Source organism: Leishmania mexicana, chromosome 21 (genome assembly GCF_000234665.1).
Source record: "Leishmania mexicana MHOM/GT/2001/U1103 complete genome, chromosome 21".
Taxonomy (NCBI): domain Eukaryota; phylum Euglenozoa; class Kinetoplastea; order Trypanosomatida; family Trypanosomatidae; genus Leishmania; species Leishmania mexicana.
In genome coordinates, this window is record NC_018325.1 from 373,444 (window position 1) to 400,706 (window position 27,263).

The 27,263-nt window shown below is 63.1% G+C and overlaps 6 protein-coding genes across 6 annotated transcripts; all 6 read left to right on the forward strand.

Moving 5' to 3' along the window:
* Nucleotides 1-1,267: 1,267 nt before the first annotated feature.
* Nucleotides 1,268-2,542, forward strand: LMXM_21_0950 (conserved hypothetical protein; the record flags this gene model as incomplete). The annotated part of the gene is made up of 1 exon (XM_003875302.1): nucleotides 1,268-2,542. The coding sequence occupies one exon, from the start codon at nucleotides 1,268-1,270 to the stop codon at nucleotides 2,540-2,542; it is 1,275 nt and encodes a 424-aa protein (XP_003875351.1).
* Nucleotides 2,543-3,931: 1,389 nt separating this feature from the next.
* On the forward strand, nucleotides 3,932-8,227 carry LMXM_21_0960 (conserved hypothetical protein; the record flags this gene model as incomplete). Its single annotated transcript, XM_003875303.1, has 1 exon — nucleotides 3,932-8,227. One exon carries the CDS (start codon nucleotides 3,932-3,934, stop codon nucleotides 8,225-8,227), a length of 4,296 nt encoding a protein of 1,431 aa, XP_003875352.1.
* A 979-nt stretch (nucleotides 8,228-9,206) lies between these two features.
* Nucleotides 9,207-11,342, forward strand: LMXM_21_0970 (conserved hypothetical protein; the record flags this gene model as incomplete). Its single annotated transcript, XM_003875304.1, has 1 exon — nucleotides 9,207-11,342. The coding sequence occupies one exon, from the start codon at nucleotides 9,207-9,209 to the stop codon at nucleotides 11,340-11,342; it is 2,136 nt and encodes a 711-aa protein (XP_003875353.1).
* A 1,016-nt stretch (nucleotides 11,343-12,358) lies between these two features.
* Nucleotides 12,359-17,761, forward strand: LMXM_21_0980 (conserved hypothetical protein; the record flags this gene model as incomplete). The annotated part of the gene is made up of 1 exon (XM_003875305.1): nucleotides 12,359-17,761. One exon carries the CDS (start codon nucleotides 12,359-12,361, stop codon nucleotides 17,759-17,761), a length of 5,403 nt encoding a protein of 1,800 aa, XP_003875354.1.
* A 1,442-nt stretch (nucleotides 17,762-19,203) lies between these two features.
* Nucleotides 19,204-19,632, forward strand: LMXM_21_0990 (conserved hypothetical protein; the record flags this gene model as incomplete). Its single annotated transcript, XM_003875306.1, has 1 exon — nucleotides 19,204-19,632. The coding sequence occupies one exon, from the start codon at nucleotides 19,204-19,206 to the stop codon at nucleotides 19,630-19,632; it is 429 nt and encodes a 142-aa protein (XP_003875355.1).
* An 897-nt stretch (nucleotides 19,633-20,529) lies between these two features.
* On the forward strand, nucleotides 20,530-26,736 carry LMXM_21_1000 (hypothetical protein, unknown function; the record flags this gene model as incomplete). The annotated part of the gene is made up of 1 exon (XM_003875307.1): nucleotides 20,530-26,736. One exon carries the CDS (start codon nucleotides 20,530-20,532, stop codon nucleotides 26,734-26,736), a length of 6,207 nt encoding a protein of 2,068 aa, XP_003875356.1.
* Nucleotides 26,737-27,263: the final 527 nt, after the last annotated feature.

Sequence of the window (27,263 nt, forward strand, 5' to 3'; positions counted from 1 at the left end):
GGACAAGACCGTGTGCGCCGATCAGTGACACACACACATGCATGCATGCATGCGTTGCCTTGGGGAGCATGGTGTTATGATTAGACGAACAGTGCGTATAATCGCGTGTTCCGAAGATGGAACTCGGCAAAGGAAAAACAAAAGGGCAACCGCAACGAATGCGGATGGTCGTGATGTGATGCGTGGCAGTTCTTCCACGGTCGTTGTCGTCATCATCATCACGGCCGCCGCCGCTGCCGCCGCCTCCTCCCTTTCTTTCATCACTTGGACAGCTAGACAGGCACGGACACAGATCAGTCGCGCCTGTGCGACTCGTTGTTGTGAGGATGTGGTTACACACAACCACGCGTGTGCCGGCCCGAATCAGTGTGGGTGTGGGGGTGTGGGGGGGGATGACTTCTTTACCCCACCCCACCCCCACACACCGATTCGGGCCGACACACGCGTGGTTGTGTTGGTGGTCGTCGCGAGAACGCATCGATGCGCTCGTCCAACTCTTCTTCCCCCGCACGCCGCTCCCCCTTCGTGGAACTATAACAAATGACCCAGGCAACATGCGCCACCGAGAGAGAGAGGCTGCTCACACCTCGAAGATGAGTAGTGACGAAGCCACTCCCCAGTCACTGATGTAGTGCGATGAACACCATCGCCGCTGCGGACTCTGCAAGGGTGGCAGCAAGGCGGAGGCGCCAGCCCCTCTCTTCTCTCTCGCACGTATCGTGTTGCACGCGCATGTCGGCGTGCACTTGTGTGTGTGTGTGTGTTCGTCTCCCCTCGCGTTGCGGCACCCTTCATTACCGCAGTCGCTTCTCTCTCTCCACGCATCTTCTCTTTTCCACCACCACCACCACCACCACCGCGTTGCTCCACTTCACCTCTCTCGCCCATCCCCGCGACGACTCCGCCGCCATTCTTGCCGCCGGCACTGCGGCCCCGTCTGCGTGCACACACATCTACGTCCCCGTGACCCGCGCCTCTCTTCACCTCTGGCGCCGGCAGTGTGCGCACTGAAGGGGAACAGGGAGGAAACAGCTGAAAGGCACAGAGACCGAGCTTGTAACAACTGGGGAACACGTCGGTGGCTTTCATCATCGCCGCACATCCCCCACCCGTCTCGCATCTGCAGTGGTAGCTGCAGTAGCTGGCTTCACCACCCCACCTCTACGATCGAACCGCATACACACACACACACACATACACACAGGCGCCTGTGCCCACGATGAGCGCCACGCCGTCGACTGTGCTCCTGGGCCTCTTCGACGGCTACATGTCCCATAAGCGTGATCGGCTCACTTCGGAAACCAAATTAGGCGGCACGCCGACGTATTTTCCGTCGTTGACTGACGCGGACAAGGCACAGATACATCGCTGGACGAGCTGCGGTGTCTGTGGCCATGCTATGAGTCTCCTTACCCAGGCGTACAGCCCGCTGCCCACAGCGCCGACGAACCATCCGCACCACCGCATGGTGTACGTGTTTGCCTGTAACTCTGGCTACTGCTCTCGGCAGCCGACGAGCAGTATGGTGGCCTTTAGCGTGCAGGTGGATCAGGAGGATGAACAGGCGCTCGCCGAGACCGCCGAGGACGACGAAGACGAGGTGATTGAGACGGGTCCACTGCTGCCGTCGGAGCTGCCCGAGGCCGTGCTGCCGCCATGCTACGTCTACATCGATGCGGAGCCGTCCAAGGAGGTTGTGGTGCCGACGGACATCGAGCGTGAGCTTATCAAGATGGCGGAGGAGAACGCGCGGAGCACCGTCACAGATGAAGAACTGCAGCAGCTGGAGCAGACGATGGACCTGAAGGACAAGAAAACGGACTACTACTACGAGAAGTTCCGCTCACGGGTTGCTCGAGCGCCGAATCAAGTATTGCGCTACTACGAGCGCACCGTGGCAGCACCAGCAGCCACATCTGCGTCGTTGCGCGGGAAGGATGTCAAACCGATCTTCATGAACCCGGACAAAGTGAAAGCCATGGTCACCATCCCTGCATGCGCCTGCTGCGGCTCTGCACAGACAGCAGAGCTGCAGGTGATGCCGACATCCCTGTACTACCTGCACGTCAGCGAGTACACCGCACTCGCACGGGCAGACGCCGCCCCCATGGCGGCTTCTGCGGGGACGCCGGGAGCAGCCATCACGCAGGGCAATGCAGTCGACAAGCAGTCACCTGTCGCATCGCCCAGCGCGTCTACGCCGGCGTGCAGGACATCTGCGTCGTCCGGGGCCGCCACTGCCCCCGAAAAGGGGATCTCTAACAATGTTGATGACGGCTGCGACTTTGGAACCATCACCGTGTACGTGTGCGGGAAGGACTGCGCGGCACGGCAGGATGGCGTGGTGCTACGTCGCGAGACCCTGTGCGTGGAGGAGGCCCCCACCATGCGAGACGAGGAGCGGGCAGCGAAGGCAGACGCTGCCAAGGCAGGCGCCGACGGTGTCACACACAAGGTAACGCTACGAGAGCTCCTGCACGGAAACGGGGAGTGCGATGAGGACATGGAGGAGGATGATGACGAGGGGGGGCCACATCGATGATGAGGCGGTGACGACGGCTTAAAGCGGCCGGTGCGCATGGGAGGACGAAGATAAGGTCGTGTCGAGAGAGACGTGAGGTGTGGCGGCGGCTGCGCCCTGCCCCTACCCGGCCCCCCTCGTCCCTTTCCTTGCTGTATACGAGTCACAGCACCACGCACGTCTCTGCCTGTCGGTGCGCGCTCGCCTCCCCGTCGTCCCTCGTCTGTCCTCTCCTCCCCCCTCCTCCGGCGGACAAGTTCCGCACCATTTCGTTTAAACACAGAACACACAGCACGACTTTCCAAGTCGCCACCCGCAGCGCCTGGAAAGGTGTGGCGTCAGCTCATCTCCGTCGTCCCCCATGCAGCAGGCACGGACGAGACACGTCACCGTCTTCTCCGAGTGCTCGAGGACCAGAGCCCCCCCCCTCCTCCTCCTCCTTCCCCACGCGCATGCACGCATGCACACTGACAAGGGCTCCTATCAACTCCCACGGGCTCCCTTTTCTCGTCGTCCTACCCGTTACTACGGCAACGCATGACGGAGACCAAAGCCAAGGGCCCACCACCGCCGTCTCCTGCACGGCGTTCCATCGTGGCCATCACCCTCTACTCGATCACCATTTCTCTCCTCTTCACACCCTCCTCCCATTACCGCACACATCTCTCCACCCATTTGCCCCCACAATGCCCGTGTTGCATGGCACACATCTTGGTCGCTGGCCGTGTTGGTGACCGCTACGACCTGCTGGTGTTGCTGTAGCAGTCGTCGCTGCAAGAGAAGTAAGGGCAGCAGGAAGAGGAGAGGGGGAGGGAGGGCACACGTCTTCTGACAAGGTGCAGCCACCTCCGTGTGTGCTGCTGGCACCCTCCCATCCTACCCCAGTGGACGCATCAGCGAAGCGCACAAAGTGAAGCGCTACTTTCTCTGTCTCTCTGTCTCTCTGTCTCTGTGTGTGTGTCGGCTGAAACACGGGTGACGGGCGCCTACTCTCCCGCGCCGCTGCACACGAGCCCGGGACATCGGCCTCCCCCCCTCCATCATCCTTCTCTCACCGGCGGTGAAGGTACACACGTACGACGCAATCTGCGCTGGCCTCTCGAACTCGTTTCGCCTCTCCCCTCATTTGCACGCGGTTTTCGGCGCGGTCGCGGCCGCTGCGAACCTTTCCTCTGCTTGCTTGCCTGTCTTGTATCAAACTCTCAGAGAGTGCGCGACGAGCGGCGAGGCGCGCAGACGGAGCAACAGAGAAGAAACTCATTTAACTCGGTGGGGCCGTCTTGCCAACGCCGCACACAGTTACCCTCTTCACGACGGGGGCACGCGCACGTTATCCGAGCATCGCGGACACAAGTGAGAAGGAAATTGTAAAGTGCTCACGCAAGGCCAGAGCGCACGCACACGCAGGCTATGCCGTCCCCGTCCTCGTCCTCGTCCTCGTCGAGGATGCACCCCTCGGAGGGCATCCGCAGGCCCGCGCGACTCTCTAGCTCTCACTCCTCTTCCTCTGCTTCGCATGACCGTCAAACCATCGGCCCATCGCCGCGTGGCGACCGCGTGATTGGTGCACAGACCCCACGATCTGTCGAGTTTACGGAGGCGCCACGCGCGGAGATGGGGGAGAAAGATATAGACAGCAGCAGCTTCGCTAGCTCCAGTGGCAGCCAGCTGCGTCGCCCGTGCGATGGTAATAGCGGCGATGCCCATCGCTGCGCAGTGTCGGAGTCGCCGAACCGTAGCCGTTGCTTCGAGATGCTTGAACACGTGCCAGAGAACGACGACCCCCACAGGACGGAGACGAGCGTGGCGCACGGCACTGTAACGTGGAATATGTCTCCCATGCTGCCGCCGCGATCAGGTGCGCGGGTAGGCGAGACAGCGTGTTGTGATACCCGCTCCACTTGCTCGAGCCCCGCCTCTGCTGCCTGCGTGATCACTGGTGGCACCGGTGGTTCTTCACGGCCATCTTCCTCTTGTCCCTCGCGTGGTGCGAGCTCGTCGCTGACGACGCCGAAGCGGGTGGACGGCGCTTTTGTGGGCGCTCACAGCTCTGCTGCGCAGCCGCCAGATTCGGGGGCGCCCCTCTCGAGCGATTCACTTGCGGCCTTGTCCACAGAGCAGATGGAAGCGGCACTCCAGTTGTACGTGGAGAAGGGTGGTGTTTACACGAGTGAGGTGACTTCAGCGCTCCAGGCACTGCCGTGGTGTGCCACGACCTTGGCGCACGCTTCGTCGGTCTCCAGCGTCGCTGATGCGTCCGCAGCGGACACGGACACGGAGGTGGAGCAACATTTGATCGATCCGGAGGTCTGGCTCGGCGCTGTGGCTGCAGCGACTGCCTCCGCAGTAGCAGTAGCCGAGAACGACGGGCAAGCAAGTGTGGCGGCGGCGCCTGCTGCCACGCGAATCGCTTCAGCGGGAGCCCTAGAAAAGACGCAAGGGCGACACAGCACGTTCGAAGAGGGCTCGGCGATGATGATGCAGCCTTCAAATCTCGCCGACCCGTCTGCCCCTGTTCCCGTTGAACGAACGACGGAGAAGCGGCGCAGCTTGGGCGACTCTTCGAGTGAGCTTGCCGCTGCTGACAGTGCCTTTGCTGACCATGGAGCAGGCCGTGGCTCAGAGCGAAGCTCAGGCGTCGTCTCTAAGGTGGACAGTCGCTCCCATCGCCGCGGCGATGATACCGATGACGGCACGTCGAGGGTAAACAGTGCCAACGGTCATCATGTATCTACTGATCGAAAGCTGGCTTACAGTGACGCCGCCAACGACTCTACAGAGCGCGTCGCACGTGGGGAGCGCTCCCCCTCTCTGCCACAGCTGACGCCACGCCACCGATTAGACTCTGCGCCGCACACGCAGGAGCAGCGACAGCCCGTGTCCAGTTTTATGAGCAACACCCGGGCACTACGAAACTCGCCTTTATACTCTTCCGTGTCACCGATGCAGCGCTCTGTGGTTGACCGACGACGGTCTCCTGCAGCCGCGGCAGCGTCCTCGCCGGCGCTTGTCGCGAAAGACGCGACGGAGACCACCGCCTCCCCGGCTGCGTCAACGTTCGGTGCAGCCTTTGCGGGGACCGCAGGCATGCACGTCCTTTTCCAGCTGTGCCTGCGGACACCCCTGGCGACGGCCTCCGCGACGCTGAGGGTTAGCGACTGGTATGCACTCCTAGCCCAGCTGCGGCACGATGGGCGCCACAAGCTGCCACCGCAGCCAATCCTCGACGACGTCGCCCGCACCATCGCGCACGCAGTGCAGTCTGAAGGGCATTCAGGCGGGCTGACTTTGAGCGGTTTCACCCGCGTTGTACAGCGCCAGCTGAAGGAGGTGAGGCTCGACATGACATCGCCGCTTCCTCAAAATGTCCCCGCCGGCAGCGGGACGGCGTCGCAGCAGGAGGTGGCGTTGCACTTCCCGCAACACCCCAGGTATACGGTCACTGTGCCGACTTCTGCAGCAGTATCATCTCCGTCGCCCTCGCTTCCATCGAGACGCAGCAGCCGGTGGAACTCACAGACGAAGCTGACACCGGTGACTAATAGCGGCCAGTGGCGTGTGCTGCCGACGTGGTGCATGGCGCTTGCCGGCCTCTTCCCGCTGGAGATGTCGAAGGTGTGCCCTGTGCCCGTGGTGCGCTACCTGCGCAGCGTCGGGCTGATTCGCGCGGTGCTCGAGGCGATCATGCAGCGCCTGGAGATCGAGGTGGAGGCAATCCCTGGATGCGTGGCACCTACATCGAGCGCAGCCAGCAAGGAAGCACAGAATCCGTCCGAAGGCGCAGCGCTGGAAAGCTTTGTGTTGTCGCCGTCACGGGAGGGGTCTGGGGGGAGCAGATCGGTGAGCAACCTGCTCGCTCGGAGCAGCGCCTCTGCCGGTGCCCGTCCCGCGAGCTCGACCGTCGTCACTGAGAAGGCTGTTGGCGGCAGTGGCGACAGAAACGGGACATGGAATGAGCGGCCGATTTGGGGCTCTACGACGGCGGGCAATCACCGCAGGAGGGTGCAGTGCCGTAAAAGGGGCGCTGCCACGAACGTGGTGGCAACCCCGGAGAGGGCAGGAGGCGACGGTGCGCTCGTCGCCTCAAACCCGCAGGGGGTGAGCAGCGGTAGCAGCCGTCCAAAGGCGGACACCACTGCCTCCACCGGTCGTGATACTGTCAGGTCGCACTACCTCGATCAGCGTCCCCTCGATGAGATCACCATCTCCGTCGTGGCGCGGGCCAAGGCGCGCCGTCTCATGGACACGCTCCGGCGCCACACTGTCCCCATCAACCGCTACGAGTGCTTCGCGCGTGTGGAGCAGGAGGATGAGCCAGTGCAGCAGGCGCTGTGCTTTGTGTCTCGGGAGGAGCTGAAGGCAACCTTCAGCAGCGACGGCGACGAGGACAGCGATGCAGACTCGGACGCGATGCCCGACATGATTGCCGCGCTCACGTACCACCCAGAGGCGGAGACGGCGGCGAGCCTAGGTGGGACGGACGCGAAGGGCGGCGGTGGCGTAGACGTGGACCAGACACGCTCGTCTCTGCCGCCACCACCGCTGTCGCACACGTCTGCCCTCAACGTGCTGCCCACTGTCATGGATGCCGCGCGGGCTTCAATGCACGTGAGCGGGCGGGCCTCGTCCGCCTCCGCATCCCGCATGGCTTCCGCTGGCAGCGCCGTGAGGCCACCGCCGCCTGTGCCTTGTATGTTCCGCATGAGCGGCGTGCTCCCCACCTCGCTTGCCCGAAAAGAGGAGGAGGCTCTGGTGCGCCGACTCAGCAAGCCCGTCTGCGACCCTGCCGCGATGAGTCTGCGCGTGGCCTCTACAGAAAATGGCTACACGTCCTGTCACGCTGCGGACACCACAACCGCCATCGGCACATCCGACTCAGCGTGTGCCAACACAAAGGCTATTGAAGACCGCCCGACCCGTTTAGCGCCATCACGACCTCCCTCTGGGTCGGCCGCCCAGCGCCACTACCGGTCCCACCTGCATCCGACGGATCGAGAGTCGTCCAACGACACAGTCTCGCGCAGTGTCCCAGCTTCGCCGTCGCGGAGTGGCTTCCGTCGGCGGCGCAGCCGCCCATCCTCATCGCAGATAGATCAATGTTATGCCTCCGTGTGCCCCGGTCGCCAGCATCAGACGTCCCCGTCGTTGGCGTCCGACACGGGCAGCGGCGGCGCCTGCACGTCGCAGCCGACAGAGAGGCGAAACCGCAGTTCCCCGTTCTTCGAAGTTCCTTACGTGCTTGCGGCGGCACCGCTGTCGTCATCAGCCGCGGCTGCTGCTGCTGTGCAAGTGATCGGGAGCGGCGCGCGATCCGCATCATCATCGGGTGCGGCAATCCCGCCGCAGCCGCCGGCCCCGCGTCGACAGGCAGGCTGCCATGTCGCATCACGAGGTGCTCCTCGTGGCCCCTCGAGGGCGGGCTCCGCAGCGCCGCTTCGTGCCAAGGCGAAGGACAAGTCTGCAGAAGGCCGACGAGCTGGGAGCACCCCGAACAACGCTGTTCTCAACCTGGCGCGGCGCGGCTCGCGCTCTAGAAGGTCGACCTCCCGACGCTCGAGTGACGCCCCACCGCGCGGCCGAAGTGCCGCTGATGCACACCCACCTGCTGCTCCCTCGCAGCCGCACCTCTCGCTCTACGAGCGACGCCTTTGTCGACAGCTTCAGCGCGCCTACTCTAACGAGCACGTCTACTACCACACAAACTGAGGGAGACGGAGAGGCGGGGTGAGGGGTGAGGGAAGGCGCACCGATGTGGTCGTATCTCACGAAGCCTGCAACATGCAGCGAGGCAAAGGTGTAGGGAGGGGAGGGGAGGGGGTGGAGCGAAAAATGCACGAAGGGCAGAGACGGTGGGGAGGGGGTGGGGCGAGCCGCCGCCGCGATACCGCCATCCTCTCACTCCTTGTCGTCTGCGGTCCCAATCGCCCCTCGCCGCTTTCTCGTTCTCCTTTCTTTATATCCCCTTCCTGCGAACCAAAAGAAGAGAGTGCGGCGGCTGTGTCTGGTGTCTCACGCCATCACCCCCCCCCCTTACCTTCCCCTCCCCCGTACCCCGCCTTGTTGCACCCTCCCCTTCCACGCACACGCGCATGCAGGGTGAGGTCAGCACGCCGCGCACCTTTCTTGCCTGCCCTTCTCTGAATACACAGCTTGTGGCACCGCGAATCGTCGGTCACGCACGCAGGCAAGCACAAGACACAGTATTGCTGAGCAAAGGCGCCATATGCGCAGGGCACTGGCGGCTTCTTCTTCCTTTTCCCCCCTGTGCATGTCCGTCCGTGTGTGTGTGTGGGTGTACGTGAATGCATGTGCGTGTGTGTGTGCGCGCTTATTTTCCCTTTCCCTTTTCCTTCAGCGTGTACCCGCCCCGCCGTTCTCCTCCTTACGAGACTTCTACAGTGTCCCCCATATTCCAACACGCTTCTCTCCGGCCCTCAGGGGGGGGGGGTTGCGGTTGCTGATGCGGGGAGGGAGGGCGACTGCACCAACCCGTTGGCCGCTATCATGCTCAGGACGGCCACTGCCTCCTCCTCAGGCGCTATGATTTCACATGCATGCATGCGTGTGTGCGTGTGTCTTTTCTCCATCCTCTTTACTGCCGATCCCTGCACGCTCTCCACCCTTCCCTACCGCACCGTGGGACGCACTGCACAGTCTTCAGGGCGCACCAACCGTTGCTGGACACATGCCGCCGCATCCACATCTACTATTCGGGGTGACGCCTCTCTCTCTCTTGCAGCAGCGACTACAGCGAGGGCCATGTGGCGGCAGCGCTAGTTCGTGGCTGCTCCGGCTGCTGCTGCAGCAGCGACGGTGCTTGGCCACTTGCGGCATGCAACTTTCGCGCTCTTCGCCGTCGCCGTCGCCGTCGCCGTCGTCATCTCTCTTATCCACCGCAATGCAGGCGAAGGATGTTGTGACGCGCCTTGGTCCGAGCGAGCGCCTCCCTGGGCTGCGCGGCGTGTTTCTCAGAAAGCCGATAAAGAAGTTTCACCCCATCGAGATACTGCCCACCGCTGCTTTCGCCGCTGCGACCGCCACGACTGCCGCCACAGCTGACAGTAGCGCAGATCGGCCGGACGCTCCTCGTAACCCAACATCCGCCATCGTCACACAGGGCCCACCGCTCGTGCTGAACTTGGCCTTTGCTCCTCGACACAGCATCTCGCTGCGCCGCTTTCTGGCCCTTCGGCACATGTTCAGCACATCTGCCTACCTGCACGTGGCGACGGAGGATGGCTGGTACTTGGTTGCACCGAGCTCCGCGGCACCGCTCTGCCCCGACGTCACTGGCTTGCAGGCGTGGTGCTGTCGCCATCATCACCGATACCTCCAGCATGCCACCACCGCTGTCACGGCGGCCACATCGTTGCCCACGCCATTGCCGCGGGCGGCCCTCTGCAGCACACATACAGAGTTAGCCAAGCTGGAGGCAGCGCTGGACAACGGCGAGGAGCTCAGCGAGGAGCAGCTGCAGAAGCTGGCGGCGCAGGAGAAGGCGTCCTTTGCGCACCCGCCAGAAAGCGAGGAGGCAGATATGGATGACGACACCGATGAGGCCGACGACATGCCTGCTGTACATAAACTGCGCCGCCCAGTTAGTCAGAAGACCGTCGCACCCACAGCGGAAACCCTCCGGGAGCGCTCTGCTGGTGCTCCAGCATCCGCTTTTGGACTCTCACCGCCGGGGTTGAAGACATCACCGCCGCTCATCTCCGAGGCACACCTCTTCGACATCAACGACGGCGTCGCGTGGCCACTGCCGCCGCCTGACGACTTGGCGAACCACGAGTACTGGAAGGGCCATCGCCAGCGCATGGCGCTCTACGAGAGCACCGGCGACGCGGACGCGGACGCGCAGCGTGAAGCGCTCCTGGCGACTCTCCGCGCCGACCCGGAGATAGCGCGGCAACTGTCTTCTGAGCAGGAGCTATACGCCGCCGCCGAGGCGCTTTTTCAGGCGATGAAGCACAAGGCCAACGTGACTCTGAACGTAGACGCCGACACCGGCCTTCTCACGCTAGTTCCGCTGCGAGATCTGCACGCTGGCGAAGAGCTCCTCCTTCACTACGGCCGCGAGTGGTGGACTGAACGACTGCTCTTCTCGCTGCTCTTGTCCGTCCCAGACGCCGAGATGCCGCAGATCCGGTGGATCGAGCGGTTGTTCGACCACGCCGTAGACAGGAATAAGCCCTTCCCGCTGCTCATGGTGGCACACGAGCAGCGCAAGCGGCCTCGGCTAGGTTGTTCAGGGGGCAAAACGGTTTGCAAGGGCCTCAAGAGCGAGTCCAGCGCCGACGGCGACGAGCGGCAGCCGCAGTCAACACCGTGTGCGTCGCTGACGAAGCCTCACGGTGACTCTGCTGACACATCCTCCACCGCCGCAATGACGGCAGAGCTGCCCGTGTCTCAGCGCAAGCTGGATCGTGCCGTTCTATACAATACCGTCACACGCAAGAGAGCGACCGACACCGCCGTGCTCGCCTTCGCGGTTCGGCGGAGCTGCATGGAGCAGGGCTTCCTGAGTCGACTTCTGGTCGGCGATGCGGCGACCGGGATCGAACCGGTGTTTCACCTCTCCGAGCCAGACAGAGAGGTGCCCATGCGAGTTCTGCGGCGCGTACTGCTGGCGTCTCTTCGTGGCACGACGGCGAGCGCACAGGGAAGCGTTCGACATAAGGGCGAGAGCGCACTTGCTGCGGCGGGTTCGGCCGTCACGGATACCGCCGCTGCTGTCGTCGACCAGGACGCACCACCACACACAAGTGCTAACGCCGGCGCTGACGGTGATGATGGGGACGACGCTGTCTTCAGTATCTAGCGCAGGAGACGTGTGTGAAAGGGCGGATCGGAGTGAGCGAAGAGAGGGAGAGAGTTCGTGGAATGGCGCGCATGCATGCGATGCGTCCCGACCTCCTCTGCTGCTGCTGCTGCCCTTCCCTTCTTGCGCGTGCGCCATCCCACGTGTGTGCCATGGCGTGGCTCACGACGGAGACATGTTTGATCAGCGTATGGGCGCCTCTTTGCACTAACGTCAGCCATCGCGGAGACACACACACACACACACACACACACACACGTGCACACACCGGTGTCTCAGAGACGAGCGGTGGGGGGAGGGCCGACCAGCGCGCTCAACTGTGCTCATGTGTGTCTTCCCTCCCTTCCCCACCTCTCCTCTTTCTCCGGTGAGGTTTATGGGTGATGCGCGTCCGCGTCTGTGCCCTTTCCGCCATCTCTCTCCATCACCACGAACTCCACACATGCGCATGTCCGGCCTTGCCCCCTGATGCACACACCTGCTGTCTTGAAACTCTCTCATGAACCATCTCCGCGCTCCCTCGCTCTTCTCCACCTCTGACGCTTCGCCAAGAAGAGAACAAATCCTCTGACCCCTCCCTTTAATACAGGCGCCTTCTCCAGCATCGGTCCTCAGGTGCTGGCGCGCGGAACGACCTTGTACAGGCTTGCACGCACGAGAGCACACAGGCACCGGCACACGTTTTGGCAGCAACGGCAGCATCAAAACGTGCCGCGTGTTCGCGGAAGTGCGAGCAAGAGAAGTGCGTGCTTTACTGACCAACGGCTGCTGCATCAGCTGCTTCGCGTACACGCGATCAAGCAGGCGGGCTGCACCCCGGCCACGACAGCGAAGGAGGCGGCGGTGCGTTGCTGGGCGTCACCGCTCGCCCCTCGACATACCAAGCGAGTCCCCCCCCGCTCATCCCCTTGCCCCTGCCGCGGTTGGTCCCTTCTTAGATAGTCACACACACACACACACACACACACACACGCACAGAGGTGCCCCTCTTCTCTCCTATACCGTTGCCCTGAACCATGCAGGTACAGTTTTACCAGAACATCATGAAGGGCCAGCTGGGCACTGCCCGCACGCAGGCCATCTGCTTCTCTGCGAACAACAAGCGCCTCGCCGTCGCCGACGCCACGCGGCACATTCAGCTGTTCGACGAGCAGGGCGAGCGGCGCGACAAGTTCGCGACGAAGGCGGCGTCGGACAAGGGCGGGCGAGGCTACATCGTGACGGGCATGGCCTTCTCCCCCGACAGCTCGCTGCTGGCGATTGCGCAGTCCGATAACATTGTCTTCGTGTACCGTCTCGGGCTGGAATGGGGCGAAAAGAAGGCTATCCGCAACAAGCTGTCGCAGACATCGCCGGTGACGTGCGTTGTGTGGCCCAACACGTTCTCTCAGGGGGTGGAGCTCATCGCCTTCGCCACGTTGGATGGCAGTGTGAAGGTGGGCATGCTGAAGGCGAACAAGTCGCACGTCCTCTATTCACACGACCACCCGGCCGTGTCCATGTGCACCAGCCGCGACAACACTAAGATCCTGACAGGCCACCTCGACGGCACCGTCTACCAGTATGTCCTCGAGGCCTCCGAGGACGGCGCCGAGGTGGCGGGGGCGAAGCGGCTCTTCGTCCACAGCTGCGCGCCGTACATGCTGGCATGGGGCGAAAGCATCTGCGCGGCCGGCACCGACTGCCAGGTCGCCTTCTACACCCCGAAGAGCTGCCAGAAACCGCAGGTGATCTCGTTCGACATGAAGGACATCGGGAGCTTCACTGGGGGTGTCTGCAACCCGAGCGGGCAGGCCGTCGCGATCGCCGGTCGCGAGCAGATCCGCATCTTCGACCTCAACATCCGCTCTCACAAGTGGGAGGAGGGCGCCGTCGTTTACCTGCCGCACAGCGAGGGCTTCAGCGCAATGCAGTGGAAGCGCGATGGCAGCCGGCTTGTCACCGGCTCTGTCACCGGCTCTGTGGACGTGTTTGACTGCTGTCTGCGCCGCTACCGCATGCGCGGCGCGTACGAGTTCACGTACGTGAGCCACAGCCAGGTGATAGTGAAGCGGCTGGCGAGCGGGACGCGGCTAGTGCTGCAGTCCTACATGGGCTTTGAGATTCAAAAGGTGAACGTCTACCAGGACCGCTACCTCGTCGCCCACACCTCGGCCACCCTCCTCCTTGGTGACTTGGTGTCGCACAAGCTGAGCGAGGTGCCGTGGCAGCTCACCGGGCGGGAGAAGTTTACCTTCGACAATGAACAGATCTGCATGGTGTTCAACGTTGGCGAGCTGTGCCTCATCGAGTACGGCAAGAACATGATTCTCGGCACGTGCCGCACCGAGGAGCGCAACGCGCACCGCATCAGCGTGCGTGTCCTTAACCCCCTTGCAAGTGACGCAGGTGCCGGTGCGGCCGGCAGTGGAGGCGCCGGCGGGCAGCGTCGCGAGGTGAACACGACGACCGGCTCGCCTCTTGTGTCCACCTCCGTGCCGAGCAGCTCCGGTGCGCTCGATGCGTACAACTCGCGCTGCGTCATTGCGTACCTCATCGACCGGCAGACGATTCAGATTGACGACCTCAGGAGCGGCGTCTCCATCGCCCGCGTGCCGCACGAGTCGAAGATCGACTGGCTGGAGCTCGACTTCCGCGCGTCGCGGCTGCTGTTTCGCGACAAGCAGCACCAGTTGTACCTCTACGACATCTCCAGGCAGCAGCGCACCACACTGCTGAGCTACTGCACGTATGTGCAGTGGGTGCCACGCAGCGACGTCGCCGTGGCGCAGAGCCGCCTCGAGCTTTGCGTGTGGTATAACGTCGAGTCGCCGGAACGTGTCACCATCGTGCCGATTCGCGGGGAGGTGGAGGGCATGGAGCGTGGCAACGGCAAGACGGAGGTGATTGTCGACGAAGGCGTTAGCACCGTCGCCTACGCGCTGGACGAGTCGCTCATCGAGTTCCGCGCCGCCATGGAGGAACGCGACCTGGACCGCGCATGCGACTTGCTGGAGCGTACGTCGCTGTCTCCCGGGACAGAGGTGATGTGGAGCACACTCGCCAACGTGTCACTGCAGGAGATGAAGCTTTTCATTGCGGAGCGCTGCTACGCGGCTCTGGGCGATGTCGCGAAGGTGAACGCGCTGCAGCGCATTCATCAGCTCGCGGCAAAGGCGAAGGCGGACAGCGCGGACGCCACCACCGGCTACGAGCACTACACGGTGCTGGCGGAGCTGTACATGATGAGTCAAGACTTCAAGCGAGCCGAGCAGCTCTTCCTCGAGAACGGCCGTGTCGAGGACGCCATGCAAATGTGGGAGGAGATGAACTGCTTTGACGAGAGCCTGGCCATCGCCGAGTCGCGCGGCCTCGACGACGTCGCCAACCGTCGTGCCCGGTACTTCGCGTGGCTGATGGAGACTCGTCAGTACGAAAAGGCGGGCGAGATGCGCGAGAAGGACGGCAAGTTCATTGACGCCATCAACCTGTACCTGCGCGGTGGCACGCCGGCCCGTGCAGCGCAGGTGGTCTCCGTGAACAACCTGAAGCCTGAGCAGCAACTGCTGGAGGCGATCGCGGCCGCGCTCTTCAAGGCGCAGGTATTCGAGGTCGCTGGCGACTTCTTCGACAAGCTGCACATGACAGACCGCGCGATCGACGCCTACAAGCGAGGTCACGCCTTCAGCCGTGCCGTCGAATATGCCAAGACGGCCGCGCCGCAGCAGGTTGTCCCGCTGGAGGAGGCGTGGGGCGACTACCTTGTCTCGCAGAAGCACGTCGACCAGGCCATTAACCACTACAACGAGGCGGGCAAGTACGGCAAGGCCGTGAAGGCGGCGCTGGACTCGCGGCAGTGGGCAAAGGCGGCGGCCATCCTGGAGACGCAGAGCAACGGCGGCGTGGGCAGCTCCGGAGGGCCGGTCGACGCGGCCACCAAGAGCGCCTACCAGCGGATTGCGCACCACTACGAAGAGGTACACCAGTACGCCGAGGCAGAGAAGCTCTACATCAAGTGTGGCGCCGTCAGCGACGCCGTCGACATGTACTCGCGCGCTGGCATGACCGACCACATGTACCGCGTTGCTCAGCGCCACCTCGAGCAGGACAAGCTGGTCGAACTCTTCGTAAGCCAGGCGAAGCAGCTGGAGACGAAGGGCGACTACGCAGCCGCCGAGCGCATATATCTGAAGGTGAACGATGCAGATGGTGCCATCATGATGTACCGCAAGAACCGCGACTACACGAACATGATGCGACTCGTGCAGGCGTACCGCTCCGGCTACGTTGTGCAGACGCACCTGGCGCTCGCCGCGCAGTTCCAGAAAGAGGGCAATCTCAAGGCAGCTGAGACCCACTTTATCGCCGGCAAGGACTGGAGCCGCGCCGTCTCCATGTACCGCGACCGCGATCTCTGGGACGACGCAGTGCGCATTGCCAAAGTGCACGGCGGCGCCAACGCGGCGAAGCAGGTGGTCGTGTCGCGCGCGACGGTGATGGACAGCGAAGAGGGTGTGCGGCTGCTCGGCAAGTTCAATCTTATCGAGGCCGGCATCGAGGCGGCGCTGGAGAACTCCAAGTTTGACCTGGCACTCCAGTGGGCACAGCTAGCGCGGCCGGCGAAGGTGCCGTACGTGTACCTCAAGTACGCCATGCACTACGAGGACCAGGGCGACTTCCGCATGGCCGAGGACGCCTTTATCAAGTCCGGCAAGCCGCGTGAGGCGATTGACATGTATGTACATCAGCACGACTTCACCGGTGCGATGCGTGTTGCTGAGAACTACGACCCGTCGGCGGTGCCGCACGTGTGCGCCGCCAATGGGCGTGTGTGCTTCCAGCAGGGCAACTACAAGGAGGCCGAGGCGCTGTTCCTGCGCGCGAACGCGCCGGAGACGCTGCTGAAGTTGTACGTCGACGCGAAGATGTTCTCCGAGGCGCAGCGGGTGGCGAAGGAGCACTGCCCGGAAATGCAGAGCGATGTGGCAAAGCGCATGGCGCTAAACTCGAACGATCCGCAGAAGGCCGGAGCGGTCTTGGAGGAGAACAGCGAGTACCAGCTGGCCATTGACACCTACCTGGCGGCCACACCGGAGATGGTGCCGGACCCGGCGACACTCGCCAATCTGTGGGTGCGCGCCGTGAAGGTGGCGCAGAAGCACGCGCGCAACTTGCTGAAGGAGGTGCTGCGCAGCGCCATCGACAAGCTCAAGGCGGCGCAGCGCTACGTCGAGGCCGGCAAGTGCCTCGAGGACTGCGAGGACTACAAGGCCGCCATCAACATGTACGTACAGGCGCGCAAGTTCGACATGGCCGAAGCACTGGCGAAGCGTGTGAGCCCGGAGCTGGAGAACTTTGTGAAGCGCGCCATCGTGCAGGACAGCATCTCCGGCGGGTCCATGAAGGACGCCAAGGTGGTGGAGGAGATGGACCCCGATGTGGCCATGAAGGCGTACATCAGCAAGGCCGACTTTTCAAACGCACTGCGCATGGCGGCGCAGAGGTCGCCGGAGGAGGTGCAGTACGTGACGGGCCTGCAGGTGCAGCATCTCCTGCGCCAAGGCGACCCGGTGCAGTGCCTCGAGGCGCTCAGCAAGAACACCATGGATTCGGACGACTTCCGCTTCTACGAGACGTGGATGTCGGTGGCACAGAAGGTGATCCCGCTGCTCCCGGGCGACGACACGGTGGCGACGCTGCTGCAGCCGCTGCATGACGGCCTTGTAAAGGTGGTGGACAGCATGACGCAGTCTGGCCAGAAGAGCGAGGACATCGCCAAGGCCACGGCGCTCGCGAGCGTGGTGCACATCTACTTCATGTCCCGAAAGATGGAGACCGAGTTGAACATGCCGGACTTTGCCGTGCAGCTCATGCTCGGGCTGCCGCGCTGGATCCCGCATGTGGCGCCGGATAAGGCGTTCTACGACGCCGGCATGGCCGCGAAGCGCTCGGGGGTTGAGGGGATGCAGGACGTTGCCTTCCTCTACCTCAACCGCGCACTCGACATCAACGAGCGCATCGACGACGGCGACACGGACAGCAGCGGGATCGACAACACGGACTTTGCTGTGACGGACTTCCCGAAGGTGTACCGCCTGCCGAAGGAACCCACCGTGGCGGCGCAGGCGATGGAGGAGGTGAACAACTGGGTGCTGACCGTGTCCATCGACAACACGGTCGCCTCGGATAGCCGGACGCTACCGATGGTTTCCGATCCGGAGAACGGAGAGCTGATGTTTGCCGGCTCCGTGAAGTCCCCGCACACAGGCAAAGTGTACCCGACGTGCGCAGTGACCGGCTACCCCGTCATCGGCGATGGTCTGACGAAGTGCGCCCAGTGCCATCGCCCGGCGAACCAGGCGGACTGGAACAAGTTTGTGCTGACGGCAAAGCGCTGTCCGTGGTGCGGCGCGGCGGCGAGCCCCAACTTCAAGGTGTAGGCCCGCCCACCCGCAGGGTGGGCGTGGAGCGGGAAGGGGAGGGGGCCAATAAAAAAAGAATGCCATACCAATAGGGGCATTTTGCGGGCGAGAGACACACATATGCATGCATACTCATGTGGTCACGCACACCGCGAGATGTGTGGCCCGGCACGTGCGTGCGTGCGTCTCGCCTCTCCTCTCCTCCTCGACGTGATGTAGATGTAGCAATGCCACGCGCAGGCCCCATTCTTTTCTCTCTGTACCTTCAGTTTCTCTGTGTGCGCCTGTGCGTGTGCGTGTGCGTGGAAGTGGGCCCACCCCGCCCCCGCTTGCTTGCTCGAACCCCTTTCTTATGTTTTCCCTTCCCGTCTTTCTTTTTTCCGGGTTACGGGTGCGCACTCGCTGCCCCAGCGCGTGTATGGCTGCGTCCATCTCTCTCTCTGTCCTTGTGTGTCCACGTGCGTGTGACTGCCGGAGTGGCTGGCTGCCTGCCTGTGAGCCCCTTTTCATGCCGAGGTGCTAGATCTCTTCCAAGGGAGACGCGACTGCAGGCATGGCCGCGTATGCATTGCGCATGTTTCTCGATACATTTTCTCCAACGCATTGCTTCCCAGGGAAACCGACCAGGTAGCCGCCACAGCCATCGCGGGTCACGGATGTCTAGAGTGAGCGGGGGAGGGGGGGGGCAGCGGCGCTAAAGTGCACCTCTGCTTCCCTCTCACGGCCTCCGCTTCTCTCCTTCCTCGATCCCGGTGCAACGCTGGGCTGCGTGGCGGTCATTTTTCTCCTGATGCTGCGAGCCGTGCAGTGGTCTACACATTACTGTAGGCCCCTCCCCTCTACGAACACGACGGGTCTCTACTTGCCCACCCTCTTGTATGGAAAGCACGGACCTGCGGAGGGGAAGACGCACGGCAACTTCACGTGCGGCGTGCTCAGCAGGGGTGTGGGTGGGTGAGTGGTCGGTGTGACAGCGGCTGCTCCGCTTCGGTTGCTCCCTGCTTCCTCACTACGTTCCCCCCTTCTCTTTCTCTGGAGTCTCTCGCGCACTGCCTTCCACTTTCGTGTTGTCCCTCGTACACCCTTCGTGCCATGACAGGCTAACGCGCAGCAGCCGTAGCAGCAGCCGTTCCATCGCCGTAGTAGCATCCATCGACACGCGTCTGTCAACGACGAGCGCGTCGTCCGTCGGCCCTCCCCCACCACCCCTCCTCCTCCCTTTCTTCTGTCGTCGCGGACAAGGAGGCATTTGTAGTTCCTAGTGAGGCGCGCCCCATCCACTATCCATCGCCACACCGCAGCGGTGTTAGGAGTAGTCGTAGATTAGTGTGCCTGTGCGTCATCTGGGTGTACCCCCCCCCCCCGAAAACAGAAACCCGTTCCTGCTTCGTCACGAAATCACCGACGGCCCATACGCGCCCCAACACTCACCTTCCTTGCGTAAACTCCAAGTCGAAAAGATGGTGCGATATGTGCAGCGTCCGTGGTTCTCGCCGCTCGGCTTCATGGCGTCAAGCCCGACTGCCTACGTGCCAATGATGACCTGCATCGCCCTCGCCATGATCTTTCCGTTTCGCTACCAAATCTCCGAGTATTTTGAGCGCCAGCACGATGGCGCGCACGTGGAGCTGCGCCGCAAAGCTGTCAAGTACTACACTGAGATGGAGCGGATGCACCGTCGGCAGGCGCTGGTGAATCTAGAAAGCATTCAGGACGACAACGCGCCGCACCGCCTCAGCGCGGTGCTGTCGGTGGAGTCAACTCAGGCCGGCAACCTAGATCAAGAGTACAACTACTGGTACGCCCACGAGCGCGACGCGATCCGGGCAGAGAAGCTGATGATGGAGATCCGCGAGCTGAAGGCGAAGATGGCTGCTGACAGCGCGTGAGAGAGCGAGGCGGGAGGCGCGAGGAAAGGCTGTGTTGATGGTCCCTCGCTCTCCTTACTCTCCCTGTGGTCGTGTTGGGTGTGCGCATGTTTAGCGTTGCATCATCGATGACACGCATTTCGCGTGTCAAGGTCGTTGTGGTGATGCCGTAGCGAGCGACACGGCGTCCAAGGGCTTGCCGAACAGTTACTTTTCTCTCTCGCTGCCTCGCTGGCTCCTCCTGCTCTTCGTGTGGTATGAGTTAACTCTTATCATCATCGTCGTCGCCGTCGTCCTTATCTTCCCGCGCGAGTGGCAGAACGGAAAGCAAAACAGTGAACGCCGAGAACAAGGGAGAGGGGGCCTCTTTTCAACAACCCCGCCCCACCCCGAGCGTCCGTCTGTTCTTCTCACGCGCTTGCACAGCACAAGAGCGTGACCATGTCCGGGCGTGTGTGTGTGTGTGCGTGCGCGGGCGCGTGTCGAGCAACGATCTTCCCCTTGATGGCCACACGCACGCACACGCTAGCCACTTGGACGTAGTCTCTGCCTTTTTTCCCTAGACGACTGCACCCGTGCTGGGCATGACAGTCCTTGACCCCTCTCGACTCCCTTCCGTCCTTCCCTGTTCTGGCAGACCCTCGCACACCCCAGCTTGGGCACTCCTCTTGTTGTTGTTTGGATTTCATAGACGGCAGAGAATAGACGACACCGCACATCCCCCCACCCCCTTCCCTTCCTCCAACCTCAGCGTGCCCACATGCACGCACGGACCCGCTCCAGCTGAGCGACACACACACGTACACACGCACACGCACACACACGCATAGACGGACACACTGCACGTCGGACTCGCTCCGTTGTGCCTCTTTCACTTTTGGATTTTAAACGCCGACTTGGGCGCCATCTTCGCTCTTCATGAGTGAGCACACGAGCACCCATGCTGACTTGCCGCCCATGTCTCGTGCCGACCTCGCTCCAGGGTGGGTGTTGGCGGCTGCGCCACGGACGACACCCACGACGGAGCTGGCTGCATCCGTTCCCTCCAGCGCGTCTGCTGACGCTGCGCCCTTTGCGCGTCACCTCGTTTCCACGAAGCGGGCATCCAGCCGCGATGTAGAGCCGTATCAGGCTTGTCGAGCACAGGTGGACCAGCTGCTGGAGCTGCAGAGCGAGCAGGTGGGTCTCGCTCAGTCCTTGAGGGCCGCGCTGCGCGTCGCGCCCATGCGGGCGAGCACCGCAAAACGAGTCATGGATAACGTTGAGAACATTGCCCCGGACTGCCACGGTTGTAGCGGCAGCAGCAGCAGCAGCAGCTCACGTCAGCAAAAGCCGCCGAGTGCCGGCACCGAAGCAGACTCCCAACCATCACCAACACCGTCATCGTTGCCATCGTTGGTGTCCTCTGTTACGTCTCTCGTGCACCGCCTGCATGTTCTCCAGCGCGAGTCCGCCGAGTTTGCCGCCACCCGATGCTTGCCTGCACTTGCGGAGCTCTTCGCCACCTTTGAGGCGTACTGGGTCTGGAAGCGCTCTTCGATGTGCGATGGCGGTGTGCAGGAAGAGGAGGAAGCCAGCGCCACACTTGCCGCTGCGAGTTCAGCTTCCACGCACCGTGCCATGGACGGCGCTACGACACCGAGCCAGGCGGCTCAGAAACGGCCCAGCCAGCAGCAGCGACCGCCAACGCTGCGTCAGCGCTACGATCAGGCGCTGCGTGTTCGTGACGAGCTCCTCAGCTTCCTGCAGCTACACGCCGAGGCGGTGCGTGCCTTGGATGTGCAGCTGGAGCAGTGGCGCCAATGTCGTGGCTCTGAGCCGGCGGCAAAGTCTGCGAGAGGATGGCTAACAGTAAGCCCTACGGGCACCAGTGGCGTACCTGTCGCTGTGCCACATGATGCCAACGCGCAGACCCGCACCCAGCGGTGTGAGTTCGAGGCTTATGTCTGTCAGCTTGTAGAGGTGTCACAGGCGACACACCACATCGCGCAACTTCTACAGGCTGCGCTACGGGCGTTGTGTCGTCCTTCTCCGCGCACTTCTCGGCCCTCACTCAAGCTGAGCGCGGATGCAGTGGTGGAGGACGAGAGCCTCTCCAGTTCCTCGAAAGCGCCACGGCAGGCGGAGGCGAATGCAGCCCCCTCGCCCGGCACCGATGAGCGGCGGTTTGTTCGACTGCAAGCTCGATCTTCCGTCAACACAGGCGGGCTGGCCAACAGTCGCACGGACGCAAAGCGTGTCAGCGCGTATCCCTCGACGGAGGGCAGCGGCAGACCATCATCGTCACCGGCGCCTAACACCAGTGGTACTGTGGGACGGCCGGAGTGCGTCCTCCGCAGTCTGTCGACTCCCAAAGCTCGAACCCTGAGAGGATGTGCAAAGCCGACGCCATGCGGCGACGCCAGATCGGTCAGCGGCACTGCGGGCGACGCACAATGCTCCTGGATAGATGCACTGTCGCCTCTCACTCCGCCTCCGACCGCTGCGACGGCTTCAGCGAGCCCGTCAGCTTCTCCATCACTCCGAATAGAACACAGTGAACCACATCAGCAGCTGCGGAGACAGCGACACGGTCGGGGTCGACTGTCACCCTCACCTTCACCACCAGGTGCCGCGGCTCAGGCGGAGGGCAGTGCTTCGCCGGAAGCCGCCTCGCACTCGTCTTCGCTGTACGCGGCCCAGTCCACTGCTGGTGACGTTTCGCTATCGCCGCTGACGGTGCAACGTGGCACTGCCGCCGTCGTGCCGGCGCACTCGAGGGAGGAGAGCGCCGACAGGGAGCGTCATTGCCCTGTTCCAATGCCTTCCTTTTCCTCTTGGCTGGGAGGGCCAGGCGACGCTGAGGAGGACAGTGACGTTCAGGCTGCGGTGACGCCGGTCATCACCATGCGCCTTGCAGCCACTGGATCAGCGACGCGCAACCTTGGCGACGATGTAGCGAGTCGCTTGAGCGCCAATGCAGAGCATCCGCCAAGGTCGGGGCGCCACATTGTTTCTCAAGACGGTGCTCGCTCGCTACTGCGTGAGTTGGCCTCAGCCTCAGCCGATGCTGCGGCCGGCGCGGATGAGCCGCTGCCCACGTGCCCTCAGCCACTCGTCAGTCGTCGCCGCGACGTCCCTGATGTGCCCGCATTCGCCGACAGCACTCGTGAGAGCTCTGCAGAGGTGACAGCCAACGCACCGGGCGTGACGGCCGTCTATGTGCCACCACCGTCCGAGCAGCCAGCGAGCTGCCACGACGACGCTTCAGTCACTGCCCTCACACCAGTGATCGTTGATGTGGCGAAGAGTGGAGAGGGCCACGCGGCATCACAGCCCTTTCCACCCCCGCCCCCTCCGCTGCAGCGCGCTTCAGCGATGCATACAGCGGCCGCTGCGGCAGCGACGCGTGCATCTGTGTCCCGCAACACGAGCATGTCTCTGCACCTCCTGTCACCGCGATCACTCTCGATAGACGGCTCCGCGAGTCGCCGCACGACGTGCAATGAGTGCGGCGGTGCAGGGCAAGAGGGCCTCTCCAGTGCCGTCCGCGCAGCCTCGATTTCGACATCCCTGTGGCCGCGGCTGCATCACAGAGCGGTATCGCTGTCTTCCTCTTCTGCCGCATCGGTGCTACCCTCCGCCGATGTTGCGGGAGGTGCCCAGGTGGCGCGTAACACCACGGCGTTGGTGTATACGCCAAGTCACGCACTGACGAACGAACCAGAGGGCGGTGGGGGCGCAGCGAGCACCTACTCCACCTCGCGCACCGTAGACCCGAATTTCTACACAGCGCGTGCCAGCGGTGCTGGCGTCTCGCCACCTCCTGCCCTTGCTGCCACCTTTCATGGGTCTGCGAGCTCTGCGGGGCGGGAACCGTCGCCGACACCGCTAGAACCGACCCAGTACCCCGAGCAGCAGCAGCAGGGACGACAGGCACGCCATGCACAAGAGTGGGTCCGCACTTTTAGCCCCACGCCCCTGCCGCTGGACAGCCTGGAGAGGGAGCTAGATGAGGTTCAGCAGCGTCTTCAAGTACCCGCACCACCGCCGCATAGCTCACCGGCGCTCTCCGCAAGCAGCGCAGCGTCGGACAACCACACTGCGCCTTGGCCGCAGCGCCGTTCGCTGGAGGATCGCGCGATGCTAACCATGCGAGAAGAGCTCAAGGCTCTGCGTGCGGAGCAGCGTTATAGCTTACACAAGATGCGCAAGTACGTCAAGCACACGCTTGAGGAGGTGGCTGAAGCGGTCTCTGCACTGAGCAGCCACAACCACAGCAGCAGAGGCAGCAGCTGCGCAAGCAGCCGAAGTCAGCGCTCTGGGACAGCACACGAGGGGAACGACAATGACGCTGATGCCTCTGCCGCAGGCGCGAGGGTCACCGTGGCAGCAGAGAAGCAGCGACACGCCTCACATGCGTCAGAGCAGGCCCGAGCCGACGCATTTGCGAAGTCGAACGAAGCGGCAAGTGCATCGGCTGCCATCAAGCTGAGCGGCAACTCAGCGACTCCCCCTTCTCGACTCTCGACCACCCAGCAGCAGCAGACGGCGCCTGCTGTGCCTGCATCTCCGCCATCGAAGGCAGCGGAGCTGCAGCGTTCCTTGGCCGTGGCGGAGGCCAAGTCAGCGCGACTCGAGCAGCTCACTGTGCAGCTGAAGAAGCGGTTGTGGATGGCGGAACTGTCACGGCTGTCACCCACGTCGGCGACACCAGGGGCGGGAGAGCTGACGGCCACAGCAAAACGGCACCTTAGCCTGCGCGATGCGTTTGTGTACGGCCTCTCGAGTGACGCCAGCGACCCAGAGGATTATGACGGCAGCCGGCCAAAAACTGGGCAGGCAAGCGGAGGTGTGGGCTATTCTGACGAAGACGGCTCGGCTGCCGATGGCGTAGCGGCCGAGGAGCGGGCAATGCTGTACCTAGTAGACCGCGAGCTGGGCTACCGCACTGCGCTGGATGCCCGCGCTCACTCTCAGCGTCGCCCGAGCGCACTTCGCCAGACGACGAGTGAGGCATATTCCTCTTCGCGCCTGGTGCCGTATGATGGCAGGCGCTCTTCTTCCACGGAGCACGAGCGCTCGCCCAACATGCGGTGCTTTGAAGACGACACAGCTACCTACCATGGGCTGGCAGTCACCTCGACGGGTTCCGCAGGCATCGCCGGGGGATACAGCGGCCGCCGACTTTGCTCGAGCTCTGCAGCACCCATCGGCGCTATCAGCGGCACAACGGCAACGCGGTCACTCGGCATTCTTCAGCAGCGTGCGTCCATCTTTCAAGTACTGCGTCAGAATCAAGCCGCATGGGACGCGCAGTCGTCTGCATCGACGGGGCCGCAGCAGCAGCAGCAGAGCGAACGCTCTCAGCTCTGTCCACCACCACCGCTTCAACATTGTTCTGCAAACACAGTGGCGGAAGTGTCTGGAGAACTTACGGCATCGGTGCCGTCGAGAGCGCATTCATCGCCACCGAGTGCGACTCCGCAACCTCGTCCGCACCCTTACAACGCAGACCCCGCGTCGAGCAGGCACGGCAGAGAAGCAAACGGAGGAGCAGCAGTCGGCTTTCCGAGGCAACGTGTCTTCCCACACTACTACACCGCGATCTCTGGCGGCAGCGACACCGGCTTTGTCTCCGGGGCAGAGCTGCAAGCATCCACCTCGGCCAGCGCACTTCGCGCCGAGCAGGTGTTGCAGAATGCGAAGCGGCTCTTGCAGCGTCGAAGTGCGTCCCTAGCTGCGGGGCATCACAATATCAGCGACAACTCGCACACCAGTGCGTCGCTCTCGGGGGCCTTGCAGTCCTCCTTGACTGTCGCATCATCACCCCAGATGCGAGCAAACGCCGGGGATCACCGCTCTGAGATGCCTTATCACCACGGAGAGGGTGCAACAGGAGGCGTGTCGGCGGCCCTTGTTGGCCGCTTCAGCCGGCCAGGCCAGTGGGGTGATTGCGTGGAGCAGCTTGACGGTGCCACACCTCCTCCACGCGCCTTTGCGGCGCCAGCTCTGCATTCTGGCATGACAGACGCGGCCACGGCTTTGCAGCGTGTCAGCGGCTCGCTGGATCGTGGCGCAGACAGCATCTCCGCGGCTGACAGTGGGCATGGGCCGCGCTCGCACCCTTCGTCGCCGGAGAGCGCCTACCACGGCTATGATACATCCCCATGCTCTGCCGTGGCGTATTCCACCAGCAAAATACCGCGTCCCTCTTCCCCATCCGCCGCCAAAGCCGCGCCGAAGTGGACGCAGCAGTGGTGCACGCCGACGTCGACGGCCGCGGGCCCGCCGCTGCTGGCCGATGTGTCCCGTGCGACGACAAGTGTAGGGCCGCCAAGACACGCGCAACACCGTGTCGACAGCGCCACGTCGCCAATCTCCCGCGACGGTGCTGAGGTCAGGACAACGGCGGGCCGCGGAGAGCGCGACGCCTACATCCACAGCGACGGCGGCTTGCACCATCGCGAGCTCAGCGCACGCACCGTCACGACTTCTATCGAGGGCGACTACAGCCCACCGTCGGACCGCACCACGGACACACGTAGCACATGCGGGTTCCGCAGCTCTTCTTCACCCTTGGATGCTGCTGTAGAGCAACATGTGCATGACAGCCGGCAAGAAGTACCGGTGGCCCTGACATCGCGGGTGGGTCAAAGTACGAGTCGCCGCACCTCGTGCTCAACGTCATCTACACTGTCGTGTGGCTCTGCTCAGCAGGAGTTGCTGGACACGCTGGAAAATCAGGAGTCCACCTTGGCAGCAGCCCTGAACCACCTTCAGGAGCAGCAGAGGCAGGTGAGGGAGAAGCATCAGCAGGTGTCGCTACTGGCAAAGCAGGCAGCCCTCGTCGCCCCTGCGCGGGCGCCATTACGGACGCCTCGTGACGACTATCAACGCGCCGCCGGATCTGCTGCTGCTGCTGCTGCGACGACAAGGAAACAGTTAACGCGCACCTTCAGTAGAGACCGCCGCGGCAACGCGTCAGCGGCAGGGACCTCTTACGCCTCATCGGACCTCCGCCATCTGCTGGAGCGATTTGCAGCGGCGGAGATGTCATTGGCCGAACGCGAGCGGCGAGTACGAAAGGCGTTGCGGGTGGTGCAGCGGCAGCGAAGTGCCCTGTCGCGTGATGACCTCCTCTAGAGGGTGAGAGGCTCTTTGCCCAGGATGCCCTTGCGCTTCCTTGTATATTCCCTCTCCGTGCGGCTTGCTGAGGCGTGAGAGGAGGGGGTGGGGCAGAGCGCGTTCGCGTGTGCACGAGTCTGTGTCTGTGGACGAGTGTGCCCCCCCTCCTCTTCGCTGCCCTGCATGTTCACAGCAGCCACTTCATCGAGCCATGAGAGGAGAGAGGGGCGCGCGGCGCACACGCGCGCGTACGGGGCACCCCCCTTATCACAGCGACTTCCCGTGCATCCCGTTAGCTGGAAGCTCTCGCGTTGCCAGGGCGCACGCTCATACGTCTGTGCAATGACCCCCCCTCCCCCTCCTACACACACACACACACACAAAGGGACGGACACATACAGTGGCGCCAAGACGTTTTTTGTGTGTGTCTTCTCGTGTAGCGCAGAGGCGTTGATGAATCGAACGGAGGAGGATGCATGCACGTGTGCGTGTGTGTGTGTGCAACAGATGGACAAGGAAGGGGCCGTGCGCCGGTGGGCGGCGTG